The 17,633-nt window shown below is 45.2% G+C and overlaps 1 protein-coding gene across 9 annotated transcripts in view; it reads left to right on the top strand.

Annotated features, from left to right (window-relative positions):
• The window catches only part of WDR17 (WD repeat domain 17), a 165,232-nt gene that overhangs the window by 74,394 nt on the left and 73,205 nt on the right, over positions 1-17,633 (top strand). For all 9 annotated transcript variants that reach the window (XR_012803465.1, XM_075611061.1, XM_075611116.1 and 6 more), the window contains exons 10-11: positions 9,986-10,068; positions 16,083-16,169. Coding sequence is in view for 8 of the 9 variants with exons in the window: in XM_075611061.1 (XP_075467176.1) it covers positions 9,986-10,068; positions 16,083-16,169 (170 nt within the window). In the remaining variant the exon portion in view is untranslated. The remainder of the gene's footprint in view (positions 1-9,985; positions 10,069-16,082; positions 16,170-17,633) is intronic.

Here is a 17,633-nt window from a genome sequence, read left to right as displayed (position 1 = left end):
GTGCGTCTTCAGGAGTGGTTAATGCCACACCACAAGGGCCACAAACAGATACGGTTTTCAGGATAACCATGCTCCAGCACCGGGATATAAGTCACTTGGAACTTTACAAAAACAGACTTCCCCTTGTCTTTCCCTCTTCCCCTTTCCCTCCCTGTTCAACTCTCCCCCTCTCTTTTCCCCTTGTCTTCTCTCCCCCTTCATCTCCCCCTCCCCCTTTCTCTTCCCCTACCTCTTTCTCTTCCCCTCCATCTCCCCCTCCCCATCCCAATCTCTCTTCCCCCTTGTCTCTCCCCCTCCCCATCTCTCTCCCCTGCCCCTCTCTCTACTCATCCACCTTTCTCTCTCCCCTCTCTCTCTTCTACCCCTATCTCTCCCCCTCTCCCCCTCCCCATCTCCCAGACCAAAATAATGTAAAATTAATTCCCTGTGTTAACCTGAATGGCCTTTAGTGGGTATGCAATGTTAGGGGGAGGGGGGGAACCTCTTTTGCATATCATTACCACTAACTGCCGTATACTGTACATTCGACATGCTTTATAAAAGTGTAAAAGTTAACGTTAGGTTATACATTTTAGTGCAAGTCTCTTAAACTAGCAGCCCGCAAAGGACATTGATGTGGCCCTTAGACTTTCTGACCTTGCTAATTTCATAATAGTTCTGTAGCCCTCTTTCCTACTGCTCTAGAATGACTACTGGTACTGTACACACCTGCTGGGTCAGAGAGATCTGAGCCTCCGCTAACTGGGAGCCTGGGGCAATAATAATACGTTTGGCAGCGCCTCCACTTACCTAGGATCCCCAGTGAGTGAGATTCCCCTAGGCAAGAACAATAGTAACACACTTCAGTTTGGTAACCGTTTACTGATATGCAGAAGTAGAACCTTATCTTATAACTATAAATGAGAACGCACATAATATGTATATCATTGAACTGTTTACATGCAATAACATCTACTCGTGGCTCTGCCACTCTCCTATAGAGAAATGTCACTCCTATCACCGCGTGCACCCCACACCGTGTCCACTATAATATGTATATATGCGCAGTTCTCTGGCCACTCCACCCAGTGTCCCCAAAGAGTCCTCCCCAAGGCGGGATCAGCGCCTGTTGGTACCGGTGTTGGTGCACTTATAAAATACCTTCCGGTCACTGTGGTGTCGGCAACAAACTTCGAAAAGGATCCGCCGATCCAGCGCCGCCTCACACGAGTGGATGATGTCCAGCAGCTTGGGCCCAAATGACTGTCACCACTGCAGCTCCGCGACACTGTGTCCCTATCTGACTATGCAGTACGGGATTAGTTGTCACTACCTATATAGGGCGTCCCTGCAGCACCACAAACTTATGGTGACTCAGGGTATAACTAGGGTCTGAGGGGAAATCTGGCCTACGCAGGTGGGTCACTGACCACCTGCACACACACTACCTCTCCCCTTGCTCCTCCGGTACCCTCTGGCTAGCGTGGTCTCTCCCCCAAGCTTCCCTTTCCTGGCTGCCAACAAATCTCTGCATCCTATTCGCTCCCTGGCATCAGGTGACTTCGCTGAGGCTCCTGGGGGTTTTAGTTTATCGTATTGCCTCTCTGTGATTGGCCAGCCGTTTGCACGCTTTGCCCTGCGCCTGCACGAACTCTCTCCGCTCTGGCAGTCACTCCTACTATTACGCAACAACATAGCGGCACCCTGAGCTGCCAGACCGCCACGGAATATCGGAACACTCCCTCAAAAGGCACCCTGCAGCGGAGGTGGACATGCAAATCATAATATCCCTACATTCTCCCCCTCGTGGAATCCAACGCCCCGGCTTGGGAACGTACCAATACACATATTTACACAATAAAAATGCATAATAAGAGCTACACGTATCACTGTATACTCTATATGAGGTTATACATTTCATTGAACATTCCAATCACAGATCTCACTTTATGGCGAGCCCACTGCTGAGCTTCATAATTGGTGCCCCAAATTGATCATATGCCATCCTCATGGGAGGTTGACCAGTTCTTTGGCTTCTGCGCAGGTGCTCTTCTGTTATTCCCTCTGGAGGGTAACAATTCTCGCTTGGCAATTCAAACTCTGCCCTTGAGGGGCTCAATGTTTCTACACAGTCTCTTTGGGGCACAAAGCATGGGCTCTGTGGATCTAGCAGCTAGCTCATTGGAGTCAGCGTATCTGCCGTTGGACCAAGGGGCCCTTTACCCGTAGCTCCTTCAGGAGATGCCCCCGCGGTTGGAAGGCCCCTTTGAGAGGTTCCTTCCATAGGATCCTCAGAGTGGCATTTACTATAGTCTCTGGGCCATCCTCTGTACTATCCAACCGTCCATCGAGCGAAACAGTGGGCACTTCCAAGTCGCAGTCCCCTACTTGAGGTATGGGAAGGAGATGGTTTCTATGCCATACCTTTACCCGGCCTTTTGAATCTTTGATGCGGTATACCGGGAGGCCAGGCATCTGCGACTCCACTTCATAGACGCCCTCTCTCCTTCGGTCGGCTAGTTTGTGCTTTCCGGGGACACCCAAATTGCAAAGGAGGACCGCATCCCCTGGGTGGATTTCTTTATGGCGCACCTCGTGATCATAGCGCCTCTTGTTGCTCGCATTTAATTGAGCCGCTGCCTTCTCGGCCAGCTTATATGCCTGATGCAAGCTGTCTTGTAATCTTTGTACGTATCGGAAATGCATCCTGTTGGATACCCCATCGGTAGATATCCGCAGGCGCACATCCACTGGCAGCCGGGCTTCTCGTCCAAACATTAGGAAGTACGGTGTGTAACCCGTAGACTCGTGGCGAATACAGTTATAAGCATGCACTAAAGTCTCTACATGCTTACTCCACTCAGTCTTCTGTGAGCCCTTGAGGGTGCCCAACATGTCGAGCAGCATTCGATTGAAACGTTCAGGCATAGCATCCCCTTCCGGATTTGTGTTTGTGATTTGGTGATGCTCAGCAACTTAAGCAATTCTCGAATGAGGTTACTTTCAAAGTCCCTGCCTTGATCAGAATGCAATCGATTTGGCAGTCCATAATGAATGAAGTATTTCTCCCACAGCACTTTAGCCATTGTCACCGCCTGTTGGTCTTTGGTAGGAAAGGCTTGAGCATATCTTGTATAATGGTCCGTGATGACCAGTACATTTCCGATGCCCCGGGTGTCAGGTTCGATGAACAGGAAATCCATACACACCAGATCCATGGGGCCTTAACTTTTCAGATGGGCCATGGGTGCCGCCCTCATGGGGTTGTTTTCCTCTGTATACAACGGGTGCACTGCCTACAATGTATCTCCACCGATTCTCTCATTTTAGGCCAATAGAATCTATCACGGAGTAGACCGAACGTTTTGTCAATGCCAAGATGACCATGATCGTCATGTAATGTCCGAAGTACCATGTTTTGCAGAATCTTGGGCAGAAATAACTGTCGTCTGTCGGGATGATTGTGGTACCGTATGATCCGGTATAATAGACAGTTGTCCAGTTCAAATTTCCCCAGTTCCTTCATTAATAGGCCCATAGTTCTTTGGGAGCTCGTTTAAGTAGGGAGGGGTTTTCTTGTTGCAATGCTTGCCGAACTAGTCCCACTACTGGATCCTGAGTTTGGTGTTGCACCAATTCCTTCCATGAAATTATCTTATCCTCACTGATATTCATCCCTTTTGGATGTCGGTATGCCCTAGGAACGGCTCTGGCTGATACCCTAGTGAATCTGCTATTCTTAGCTCAGAGAACGCTACCCAATCGTCAACCACTCCAGCTAGAGAACACAGTGCACGTATGCCAGGCCCCAGAATTTCTTCCCACACTTCCTCGTCGGTAGTAGGGTGGAGCCAAGGTCTTCGAGACAGAGCGTCAGACCCTATATTGGTGGGCACTGGTTTGTACTTGAGGTTGAATCAATAGTTTGACAACGCCGCTAGCCAACGGTGGCATGTCGCATCTAGTTTAGCAGAAGTATTGATGTATGTCATCGGGTTGTTATCAGTGCTGACCTCAAACTGAATGCCATACAGGTAGTCATGTAACTTATCCACTATAGCCCACTTGAGGGCTAGGAACTCCAGTTTGTGGACTGGGTAGTTCTGCTCGCTTGGGGTCAACCTTCTACTAGCATACGCCACCGGTCGGAGCCCAGTATCATATTTCTGATGCAACACTGCTCCCAAGCCTTTGAAGCTGGCATCCACATGCAGGACGTACTTCAGTCAGGATCAGCATATGCCAACACCGGGGCCGGGGTTAAATTGGTCTTCAACACTAGGAATGCCTGTTCACATGCCGGAGTCCACTTGTCCCCAAATGGTGCTTGAGCCAAGGTGGCTTTCTTCCTTGTGTCTTCGGGGTATATTTTTAGGAGATTATTAAGAACTTTGGCTTTACCCGAATAGCCCTCCACGAATCTTCTGTAGTACCCGCAGAACCCCAGAAATGACCGTAATTCATGAACGTTACTTGGTCTGGGCCAATTCACCACAGCTTCTATCTTCCCAGGATCGGTAGCTATTCCTTCAGCCGACACAATGTTGCCCACATACTGTAAGTCACTGACGTACGGCAGAACCGACACTTGTCCATGGACAGCTTAAGCCCTTCATTGCTGAGTCGATCCAACACCTTCAACAGTCGTTCCTCATGCTCCTCTAGCGTCTTCCCGAACACTATGATGTTGTCGAGGTACACCAGGCATTCCCGAGGGTTCATGTCCCCAATGGTCTTTTCCATCAGACGCTGGACCCTGGAGGGGGCCCCGCATATTCCCTGAGGCATACGCATGAACTGATAGAATCCCAAGGGGCATATGAAGGCCGTCTTCTCTTAGTCTTCAGAGTCCATGGGCACCTGATAGTACCCGGATCTCAAGTCCAACACACTGAACCACTTATTCCCGGAGAGGGCGTTCAGGAGGTCCTCGATCCTCAGGAGGGTGTACTGGTTGGGCACCGTGCGATTGTTCAACGTCCTATAGTCCACACATAGGCGTACAGTCCCATTCTTCTTGCACACCACCACGATAGGCGAGGCATAAGGACTACGTGACCCTCAGACAATGCCGGCCTCCTCCATTTCGGTTAACAGCCTCCTCACATCTTCCACATCCCTGGGCGCGATGCGCCGAGACCGTTCACGGAAAGGCGTCGTATCTTTCAGTCGAATGGTGTGCTGGGCACTGCAGCTGCACCCCACATCCATATCGCTTGTGGAAAACACTTCACTTTGAGTTTCCAGCTTGGTCTGCAGTCTGTTCTTCCAATCCTCCATTAAAGGCGAATCCCCAAAATCAAACGCCAACTTAGGGGTCGCGGCATGAACGGTGGCGATCGGCCGTCTTGCTTCTGCTGTTACTTCATGGGTCACCAGATATATTCGGCCCAGCTGCTACCACGGTCAATGGGCATAGGATAGGGAGAAAGGTTTCTCACATAGACCCGAGTGTGGTGCGGAATTCTACGTCAACACTTCTTAACGGAGGCCAACACTTTATAGCCAAACCTCTGGTCATCGAGTACAGTACTTTCCAAGGAGAACAGCCGATCCGCCCGACGTCTCGCCGGGTAATGACAAGCGGCTGTCATCATCCTTCCTTCTCCTGGAGGAATTTCTGTCACTCCACACTCCATATTGTACAACGTCCCATGCTCTTCTTCAGCCGCGATCCTACCGCAGGCCTCTTGTAAGGCCGGACACGCCGCTAGGGCCAGCAGTGGTAGCTCCCCTGCTTCTTGCAAGTACATACGGATTATGGCTTGTACTATATCCGTATTAGTCCCCATGATTATAGGGGCGCTGGGATGGTCTTGGGGTTCCGGACACACTAGCGCCTCCACCTCCATGGGGTTATGCTTGCCGGTATTCAACTGGGGAATGTCCAGGTGTACTCTCACCACTACGTCGATAGGGTAGTCTTCGTGGCTTAGCCCTCTCAACCTCATGGAGTCTGCAGACAGTAGCGGCAACCGATGCAGATGCTGATCGTAGAACGGGCGATACACAATGGTTACTTGAGAACCAGTATCCAGCAGGGCTGATGCATAAATACCCTCAATAACGACTTTGACAATGGCCGGTGGGCCGATGCGTCTACTCATCGGGACAGATCCCGGTGCTTCACTGGCATCCCGGGCAGCCTCCGCGTTCGGTGGTCTGAGGAATGCATAGCATGGATTTGGCCGATCGGGGCGGCGTGCTTCGCTTGGCGGGGCAGTGAGCCGAGATGTGCCCCATCGTACGGCAGTAGTAGCACTGGATATTGTTTTGTGGGGGGCTATCCCGGAATGTGGGGAAGCCCGTCCCGAGGTGGTGCTTCCCCGGGCAGCCGCGGGTTCCTCAGCCTCCTCCTTCTCTGGGTTCACATCCTCCACCGGCTCCGCTTTATCCTCTGACTTCTTTGCTTCCTTGGAGGCCACTCCCGTCTTCTTCCCCAGGTTCATGTCCCGACCCAACAGCAAGATCTCATGTGCCTGCACTCGGTCCATTAGTTCATCAAACGACAAGGTTTGTCCCGGCACCAGGCATACGCTGACTCTTACTGACACCGGATGTAATGGAAGAAGTCCCATCAGCAACTGTGTGGTACGCAGCCCGTCAGCATCCCCCTTCTGCACGACTTTCTTCCTTACCAGGGTTCAGAGATCCAAGTGTAGATGCCTAAGGAAATCAGACACAATTTCTCCTTCTTTCTGGGTTAGGGTGTGGAACTTGGCCATCAGTGCAAACGCATCCACTGGGACCCCATATGCCTTGGTGAGGGCGTGAATTATACCGTACGTGTCAGCATCCGGGTGGCCATCTCGGTACCAATGCACCATATGGGAGGCAGGTGGTCGTAGACATTCAATTATGCGCTGCCTCCTCATGGCATCCGTGCAGGACCATTCAGGAAGTGCCTGCTTGGCATGATCCAGCCATTCTTCAAATCCGACTTCTCCCAGGGGTGTCGGTTTGTCTCCAGAAAATGCCTTCAGCTTCCGGTACTGGTGCGACTGGGTGGATTGATGTATGGCCTCTGCTAGCATAGGGATGGACATATCATTAGACGTGATATTGCTGGCAGGTGCATACGCATCAAGTCTAGACATGCTGCTTCTACTTAGCGAGGGCCGGATGGTGGAAAGGGTAAAAGATACGCCTAGACCCATGGTGGGCGGGCCACCGGGGGTTCAGACTGCTCTCAGGGGTACTGAATGGTTTGGCCGTTACTGCACTTGACGGGCCAGGGTACTCCTTCTGGGGCGTGGATGCAGCCAGCGGTTCAGCTACGGCCACGTGCACCAGGGAGCAATGGACGCCAGGTGCTTCAGGCAGAATTAATATGGAAGGTACTGCTTCTGGGCATATGTCCCGTTCGGTGACAAATAATGCTTTGCGCCAGGTGTTATCCACATCATACTTATGGTCGACCACTCGGGCCGTGGCCAGGAATGGAAGTTTCCTCACGTGATCCCCTAAAGTGCCCAATGAGGTGGCGGCAGGGACATTTCAAAAAGCTATGGCACAGGTCAGTGGGATCTTGCATCTTAGGGCCCACTTGCGCACCTCAGTCGGCGAGGGCACAAACATGTTTAACTGGAAAGCACAATTTAGTTCTGAAGGGGCACCCCAGGTCTGAGATCTCAGCAGCGTCTCCACATGTAGCCCTCTTTCCTACTGCTCTAGAATGACTACTGGTACTGTACACACCTGCTGGGTCAGAGAGATCTGAGCCTCCGCTAACTGGGAGTCTGGGGCAATAATAATACGTTTGGCAGCGCCTCCACTTACCTAGGATCCCCAGTGAGTGAGATTCCCCTAGGCAAGAACAAGAGTAACACACTTCAGTTTGGTAACCGTTTACTGATATGCAGAAGTAGAACCTTATCTTATAACTATAAATGAGAACGCACATAATATGTATATCATTGAACTGTTTACATGCAATAACATCTACCCGTGGCTCGGCCACTCTCCTATAGAGAAATGTCACTCCTATCACCGCGTGCACCCCACACCGTGTCCACTATAATATGTATATATGCGCAGTTCTCTGGCCACTCCACCCAGTGTCCCCAAAGAGTCCTCCCCAAGGCGGGATCAGCACCTGTTGGTACCGGTGTTGGTGCACTTATAAAATACCTTCCGGTCACTGTGGTGACCGGCAACAAACTTCGAAAAGGATCCGCCGATCCAGCGCCGCCTCACACGAGTGGATGATGTCCAGCAGCTTGGGCCCAAATGACTGTCACCACCGCAGCTCCGCGACACTGTGTCCCTATCTGACTATGCAGTACGGGAATAGTTGTCACTACCTATATAGGGCGTCCGTGCAGCACCACAAACTTATGGTGACTCAGGGTATAACTAGGGCCTGAGGGGAAATCTGGCCTACGCCCAAGCTTCCCTTTCCTGCCTGCCAACAAATCCCTGCATCCTATTCGCTCCCTGGCGTCAGGTGACTTCGCTGAGGCTCCTGGGGGTTGTAGTTTATCGTATTGCCTCTCTGTGATTGGCCAGCCGTTCGCGTGCTTTGCCCTGCGCCTGCGCGAACTCTCTCCGCTCTGGCAGTCACTCCTACTATTGCACAACAACATAGCGGCACCCTGAGCTGCCAGACCGCCGCGGAACATCCAAGCACTCCCTCAAAAGGCACCCTGCAGCCGAGGTGGACATGCAAATCATAATATCCCTACATTTCCTTAGGCAGATAAGTGCCGTTTTTAACACTGAAACACACCTGTAAGTTAAGGTAATATAAATATATGGTACAGATTTATAAATGCTTGCAAACTTTTGAAATAGTGTTTTTCAAGCCTTTAAATGTATTCACAATTACATTGCAATAAGCTTGTGGGCCTTCTACTCCTACATGTTTTCTCAGCTGGCCCCTTAGAGACCTAGCTGAAGAGCCCTGCTTTAGTGGATTAGTGTTACTATTAATCTAACGTTACATTGGGTTAATTTTATGCTAACGGAGTTTAGTGTGTCTGGGCTTTAGTGAATATCTAAAGAAGTGTATGAAGATGATGTGTGTAATCATTATCACAACATAGTGGGAGTCTTGTGCATGTTGTCTGTCAGTTCGAAATATGATGCTTAATAATGTCAGAAACGATCAAATCGGGCTAAGGGGGAGATTCACTCAGGTCCTTTGCAAGTTAACGCATCCTATTCTCAAGGCAACTGTTATTTAAGTCAATGGCAGTTAGCGCCGGATCCGGAGCATTATCCAGCAACAGATCTTAGTAAATCTCCACCTAGGTGCGGTAGTACCTATAAGCAAAGCTAACAAGTCAAGTCATCTACACTTCAGAAATAAAAAAAAGGAATCATGGTCATAATATTTATTTAAATTGAGATGCCTTTTAAATGTCTGTGAGTTCTGTCCTTATTTATAATTATAGATTACTTTAACCATGTCAGTTTGTCGAAATAATTTATTTAGTATTCCATATTGTCCATCAAATGTACCACAGATATTTTGCAAAGTGACCACAGAAAAGGCCTATTTCTGCAGTCACACACATTTTCGCACTAAATGAAGATACACTGTTTTTTCCTACATTTATGTGATAAGATGATGCCTCTGTTACAAAGCTCTTTCCTGTTGACATATGTAACAGGCTTCATTGCTCCTCCAAAAAACAAGGAATATCCTGTTATAACTCAAGAGTATCACAGAATTTTCATTAGAATCGATGGCAGAGTGGGTGCAGAATATCAAAACAGATTTTGCACTAAAAGGGAACAATGATGCCTGCTACTGTTCATCTGCATTTCATCTCTTTCCTATCCACATGACCATGAGCATAGTGCCCTAAAGTAACTGCCCTCACACATCACCATTACTATGGTGCTGAGAATAACCAGGACATATCTACACTACAACCAATGTTCACTTCAAGATGATGTACATTAGCACAATTATGTGTAAGTAAGAACCCCAACAATTGAATGAAAGGAATGGCCAGGAAGTTGCCTTGTCGCCTCATTGACAGATATTTATATTTTTAAGCATGGGAAGAATGGCATTTTCTGTATCTCCTGGAGTCATAAAGATTCAAAACGTATAGCCACCTGCAGTGGAGATGGATTCTGGTGAGTTTGCTTTTCTGCTTTATATCTTGATTTACTGCACCACAAGCTACATTGAGAATAATGTTCATGGAGGGAGAATAGTACAATCTGCATTTCCATCCATATTGTTCGACCCTTTCAATGCCGGGTATGACTTGAGGTGATTTGTACACTGGCGACACACTTTATTCGAGCTCGGCTAGTCCCACGAATTCGGGTATACCCGGGTGTATTGAGGTTTGTGACTGTTTTCTGCCCGAGTGCATTGGGTTATTTTCCAGGCAGGGATTGAAGCATTTTATTCCCGCTGGCTGCAATACTGCACAGTATATATATATATACTGCATTACATTTCATGAATTTATGCCATCTGGTAGACACGCGAAGCATTGCAGCCTATTAAATCCTAATCATTATCATTTAACAGATCAGCCGCCCATCAGCCAGGCATGAACCCAGGCTGGGAAGGCAAACGCAACGGGGCTTGTCAGAGGTGAGGAGCGGCGCATTCCAGGTATCTGCCAGGTACATACTGGGTATTTGCTCGAATAAAGTGTGTCGTGCAGTACTTATTGACTTTCTTTGAAGCCATGGGGTAAAGGTGCGGTTCCTCCTAGGGTTCTCCCCCTTCTCCCCCTTCACCCCTCCCCCCCCCCCGAAGTGTGAAGCTTGGGGTCTATGGAGCTGAATGGCGTTATTTTCAGCTCCAGGAACCCTTTGATTTCCAAGATACTTGCATCTGAAGGTGCTACCTGTAGCATCCCCGTATTGATAAACGTCATTGGTTGCAGCTTCCTATTGGCCTATGTGCCATGGGAGATTTAAAAATCATGGAGCACTGGCAGCATCTATGGAGGTAAGAATCTCTGGAAATAGGGGGTCTATGGAGCAGAAATTAACGCATTTCAGCTCCGGAGACCCAGAGTGCTCCTTTATATAGAGTAGCTTTGAATGCTCCTGTATATAGTCTCCAAATAAAATTGAAAGTGTTCTACAATTTTGATGGAAGGCTGCTCACTTTTTAAATTCGAGCCTCAAAATCTTAAAGATCTATAGAAGCTATACAAATCAAATGCCTAAAATATATTTTTTAAGTTTGCAAATCATTTGTAATACTTGAATTTAAGAGAGGGCCTTTTTTAAAATTAAAGTAATTATAATTGTTTTATTTTTATATTGTCTCAGTGTCACCATATTGTTATACACAGAACATTAAAAGCAAATGAGATCACCACAGATATATGCATATTAGGAAGCATCCTACTATCTTCACATCCTTCTGTACCTACTCCCTGAGATTTGTTTTAAAACATTGGTCATTATGCTTGAGGCACAAGAAAAAACAGGAAAAAGGGCACACACATATAGTACTTGTAAAAATCATATTCCTCAATCTTAGCACTGTGAATTGCTTGCTTCAGAGTAATTTACTTGTTAATGGTTTGCATAATACTAGGTAATATACGACTAATTGTGCTTCCCAACTTGGGGTGCCAAGGAGACTTATATGGGGGCTCAGAGTGACAGAAAAGGGAGGACATTGAGTGACAAATCAAAAGAACAGCAGTTTTCCTGTATCAATAACCCAGATAACATATTAAAGTAATTAGAATCTTTATACTGCTAAATGGGATTTTTTTGTTCAAATCTTAGATATCTTTCTTTGTTTACTAATAACAGGAGAACCAAAGGCAAAATAAATGGTTTGGGTGGGGAGGAGGGGGTGTCAGTTTATAGACTGGGAAATGTTACACTAATGATTTATATTTATTTATAAAAATATTTTACCAGGATGTAATACATTGAGAGTTACCTCTCGTTTTCAAGTATGGGCATAGAGTTAAGATGACAAATAATACTGTACATGATTACAAATACATAGTTACAGACAGTAAGTGAACAGGGTATATACATTATATACAAGACATTGCATGCACAGTTAGGGATAATATATATTATAGGCATATGTAACAGTTGCAGACCAGATTAAAATGTGAGACAGCTTTAGTTTTGAAAGAATTTAGGGGCTCATGCAGAGAGCATAGATAAGGAAATTAGCGCCATCTTCTGGCGAAAAAACTAGCCAGAAATCCTTGAACTCGGGAGAAAATGGCGCGATTTTTAAAAGTGCCCAGAAAATTTTTCAGAGCTGTAAAACTCGCCAAACTCGTGGCGAGAACCTGAAACTCGCTGGTATTCCAGAAGCTCCGAATCGCTGGAACACGCCAATATGTGCATTAGTATGGCGAGTTTCAAATAGCCAAAAAAAGTTGGCAATTAGCAGTTTTTTGCCGAAATGAGTTAACGACGTTCTCTGCATAACACCTTCACTAACGGCAAATCTGTGGCTATTTTACAGCCATTTTAAACTTTTTTAACGTTCCTCTCTGCATAAGCCCCTTAGACTTGTGGTGGCTATGACAGTCTCCGGTAGATTTTTCCAGTTTTGGGGTGCACGGTAAGAGGAGGAGGAGCGGCCGGATAGTTTGCTGAACCTTGGAGTCTTTTGGAGTCAGATCTCAGAAGATAAGGGCTTCATGTGGTAGGGGTGAAGAGCTTGTTCAGATAGACGGGTAGCTTGCCCAGAAAGTATTTGAAGGCAAGACAGGAAAGATGAACTTTGCGCCTAGACTCAAGTGATGACCAATCTAGTTCTTTGAGCATTTCACAGTTATGTGTGTTGTAGTTGCTTTGGCTAACAAAACGGCATATTGAATTGTAGAGGGTATCAAGTTTGCTATGATGTGTTTGGGGTGCCGAGCCATATACTATGTCCCCATAGTCGATAATTGGCATTAGCCAATTAGTTCGATACGCTTTCTGACCAGCAGACTTAGGGAGGATTTGTTCCTGTAAAGTACACTTAGTTTGGCATAGCTTTTGCTGTATGCTGTAATTGACTATGGATAAAGATGGTAGCGCTTGAAATTTATGAATGTGTAAGCTCCCTTTTTCATGTTTTCTCCTGTTCTCATGTTTATGGTGTTTTTGACCGTGAGTGACTTCATTCTCTATTTTGAATGTGATATTATGGCTTTATTCATTAAAGGTCATCAAATTGGCAATATAATTAAATTATATTTTGTGTTAGGAAAATAATCGCACAATGTTTTTGTCAATTTACTGATTAATTCCCTTAGTTATATGTGTGTTACATGTGTTACTTTGACCTTGTTTGCATGCGGGAATCTGCCAGTAATGGAAGAGATCCGCAGTAGTTACCATCGCCATTTCCTCCATTAATGCCAGATATTTCACATGCAAACAGCAAACTTTCATAGGGAAATGTAATAATAATAATCACAGTACCCTCTGAAAGCATATTGATATAATCCTTTTTGATAATAAGGATATTAATTAATTGTAAAAAAAAAAAAAGTCTTGCAGGCCACTGATATCTCAAAGGGGTTATCATTGAACACAACCCCTCCAAAAGTAAACACAACTAATCACTATACACACATTTTAAACAACAGTTTAACACATTAACCCTTAATAACCTAAGGGGCCAGCTAGGCATGGTAAACCTGTTGCTAGCTGGCCCCTAAAGTTTACTAACATTCCTAACAATAACTAATATTATCCCACGATAGGGGCCTGTAAACTATGGGAATGCTATGGTTTTCAAGCCTCTAGTGGGTAGGGGGGTGGGTGATGTTATGAATCCTTCGATAATCTGAGTAAAGTGCAAGATGCTTATAAGATGGCAAGTGACTTCTGGCTGGACAGAGATATGGGTATGATGGTTTAGCCTGCCTTTTATTTAGTCCTTTTATTAACAAGCTGTTATTTTCCCTGAGGTTAACGCATAGCCACAAGTTTTGTAATATGGAGAAACACTGACTGTTTATTAACTCATTAGCATAGACCTCATACCTCGTTAAGTTAGCACTGCATTGCGTTAACTTCAAACACAATGCTGTTAAGCCAGTTTTACCTAAAGGTAGTGGTACTCCCATCCAGGCCCTGAAACATAGATTTAGCTTGAAATGGATACCTGGGAAACATGCTAATTTAAATCATTTGCATGTACTTTGCATATTTCCACGGTATTTCAGGTGTGTTCAGCTTTGTTCACAAGTATCTCTCCACGTGTTGTATAAAGGAGATTTTGGGGGAAGTATACAAGTCATTTGGTATAGTATCTCTTTCCTTAACCTGAACAATGGCTGCTGTATTTGTCTATGGGGCCAATTCTATAAGCCTTCATAATCCATTTATTGAGGCCTTCGCCATAGCCGTCAAAAACAAATCGCCGGGTGAGCAGCGATAAGCCACTTATTGGCAGATTCTGAAACTTGTGCAATTCTAGTAGCCTCGATTAGTTTATCGAGGCTAATCGTGGCTCTAGAATTGCGAGTTTATCCCAAAATCCTCACGCCAGGAAAAGTTGGCGTGAGGCTGGGGAGAACCTGCTGAGAAGGTGACGAGAGCGGACTTAGAAAACAAAAAGCCTTATTCCTGCATCGGATTGATGCCGGCAGTCTCCGGAGCTGATACCCATTAATATCAGCAAATATCAGCACCGGAGACCCCGGGCATGAATCCCATACAATAAAAATGCATTTACAGGCAACTTCATTACCTTAGCGGCTAATTGCTAAGGCAATGAAGGGGTTAACCACCAGTGCCATGTTTATTGGGAGTAGCAGGGGTTGGTGAATGTGGTATTTGGCCCTTGGTGGGTGTTTAGTCCTTGCAGGGGGCTGCGGGTGGTGTTAACCCCTTCATTACCTTAGCGGTTAATACCGCTAAGGTAATAAAGGGGTTGATCCATCCTGCTACCCACTCGGTAGGTATAAACACCCACCAAGGGCCAAATATCAACTTCATCCATCCCCGCTACCCACAATAAACATTCAAAAACACAACAACACAACTACCCACCTCCTCTACCCCCAACAACGCCCCCCCCCCCCCAAACCTTCCCCAACACATACAGTACAGTAATGGGCAAAATTACTATTATACAGATTTGGGTAATATCTAATTTGTCCATTCAAAATCAAACTTTAGCCAGCCAGCATAAATGAAGTATATAACACTTTCTACTTACCCCTGCCATCATGAAGGGCGTCCTGCTCAGCATACTGCAGGTCCACATCCTCCGTAGCCAGCAAGAGTACATTAAAAAATACAATCTAATGGCCCCTAACTCCTTAATCACCGTAGCGATTAATAACCACTATAGTAATTAAGGGGTCAACCCCTGTCTCCTGCTACCCACATGGGAGGCCTAACCACCCACCACGGACCCACTATACCCACCCTGTACCCACTGATTGGCACAGTGGTAAATCATACCCATATAATGTGGGCATGATAAGCCACTATAGCACTCAATGCTCAACCTAATAAAAATCATTAAGACCAAAAATACACAATAATTAAAGAAATACACAAGCACCTAAACACCCCAACAATAAAAAAATTCAAAAGCCTAATCTTACACATGAATAACATTTATCTATCACTAAAACAGCAAAAGAATAAAAATGATGTTATTTCCAAATATAAGAATAAAATTAAATAAATACCTATCCAACCAATTCAAGAAATAAAAGCACTAGCGAACCAATCAATTAAATAAATAAAACACTACAATCTCTAGAGCATGAAAGAGATCAGAACAGCAGCTAGAATACATTTTTACTTGGCGGCGTGATATTTTGTAGCGAAAACTATAATGCCTTGAGTACCTATTTTGCAATTTATATTTTTTAAAACTTTTAGTATTTGCTAGAAATGAGCTGACACCTGTTCAACTTAAATCTATATCTTCAGACATTATCTTACAGATCATTTGTTATATTTTAAATTAAGGCCCATATTTGCTAATCAGTGGTATTCCAAAAGACCCCTTCTGGTGCTGGAAGACACCTCATGGCTTATTAAGTTGAATGGGATGTAAGATATCTTCAAGCACTGGAAGGTATATTATGGCATAATGTAGAATGGTTAGTAATATGGGTCGAAGTATTTTCAGTTAATGTGTCTAGTTTAGTAAGAATAACATGCAAATCCTTTAATTTCAGTATTATTCGAACAATTGATGGTAAAGTTCTGCATAAGTATAAACACCCCGCAGCTGTGTTTGGATGTGATTGGAGCCAAAACAACAAGTAAGTAAAATACTATTGAAAGAAATTAAGCATATGATTGGGGAAATGTTCAGTAGTAAGAAAAGACTTTACTGAATATTGGATTTCTAACACAACCTACATTAAAATAATGTGATTTGTTCAAAGAGGTGTAGCTGTGGATTTCTCAAAATTAATATATATGCCAACTAAGTAGTTTATGAGATCACTACCAACCCAGCCATTACAAGATAGTATTTCTATTACACCTCGCCTGACCTAGATCACTCTACATCAGATTTATACACAAATGCCAGTGTACCAGGTTAACTTCTGCTATATGGTAACTCTAGTGACTGGTAGAACTATTGAAGTAAGGTGCTTTTCACAGCAATTTCTGCTGGTCTTATGCATATGGCCAAGTGCTCACAAGGACTTTCCCTGCTTTTCCAGAACAGCTCTTCTCTTAGAGATGATTTTTCCTTTAGGTCTGCAATCTCTTCTCATGTTCTTTCCTGTGTTGACGAACCTTAGTCTTAACAAACAACAAAGGATGGGATCCATCAAGCCATGATGCAGGGTATTGCACTTTATCCAATGGTAAAACTGCCAGTTACTTGAGAGACTTCTGGATTAAGGTGCAATACTATGCATTACCGGTTGATGAATCACATTCAAAGACTCTTTGTTCTCCTATTTGATGGTGTTGTATTTAGGGAGCGCAGAATCATATAAATAAGATTTTTTTTAAATGAATATTGTGCAGGCTTGCATGTAATTCAAAAAGGTATGTAAATGGATATCTTTATAAGTTGACAAAACCACAACTCACATGGCCCAGTAGGGACAGAAGGCACTGAAAGGTATCTTTACCAGATGAATCTACGTCTGCCTGCCTCAGTCCTCTCTGGATCCCCTGGAGATGGTCAGTGGAAGAATGGCCCTCTCATATGGTGGTGGAGGGGCAATGCTCCCTTGTCATGGTGTAGTGTATTCCTGACCCAGATAAGATGATACACGGAGAGAGTAGACGTATAAAATTATGTTTATGTATTAAACAATTCAAATATATATCCACACTTGCATATAAGAATTTGCACGGTGACCCGAAGCAGAGTGAGCAGCAACATAGACGGCGCATTGTTGGTCTGAAGAAATCAGCTGTAGAACTTCCGTGTTCGGCTTACAAGCTGTGAAGCTAACTGGTCGGGAATCCACGTGGTCGTCCTATGGCGGCTGTTGAAGCTGAAAATATCACAGCCTTCTTCAACGCATTTCGCAATATAATTGCTTTCTCAGGAAACCATGATAGCAGACAACAGGCTCATGGGTTTAAAACCCCATCGTGATTGGTTTATGAGAGTCAGCTCCGTTGATCTTCAATATATCAACTACAGATGTGATAGTGTATATTAGATAGTGTATATTAGAAGCTGATGGTGCAGCCAATTGATACTAACTACAAACAGTATTATCTATGTGAAATCAAACATGATATCACATGCA

Source organism: Ascaphus truei, chromosome 1, assembly GCF_040206685.1.
Source record: "Ascaphus truei isolate aAscTru1 chromosome 1, aAscTru1.hap1, whole genome shotgun sequence".
Lineage (NCBI taxonomy): Eukaryota > Metazoa > Chordata > Amphibia > Anura > Ascaphidae > Ascaphus > Ascaphus truei.
Note: the sequence above shows the minus strand (reverse complement) of the source record. Positions and strands in the feature narration are given on the sequence as shown.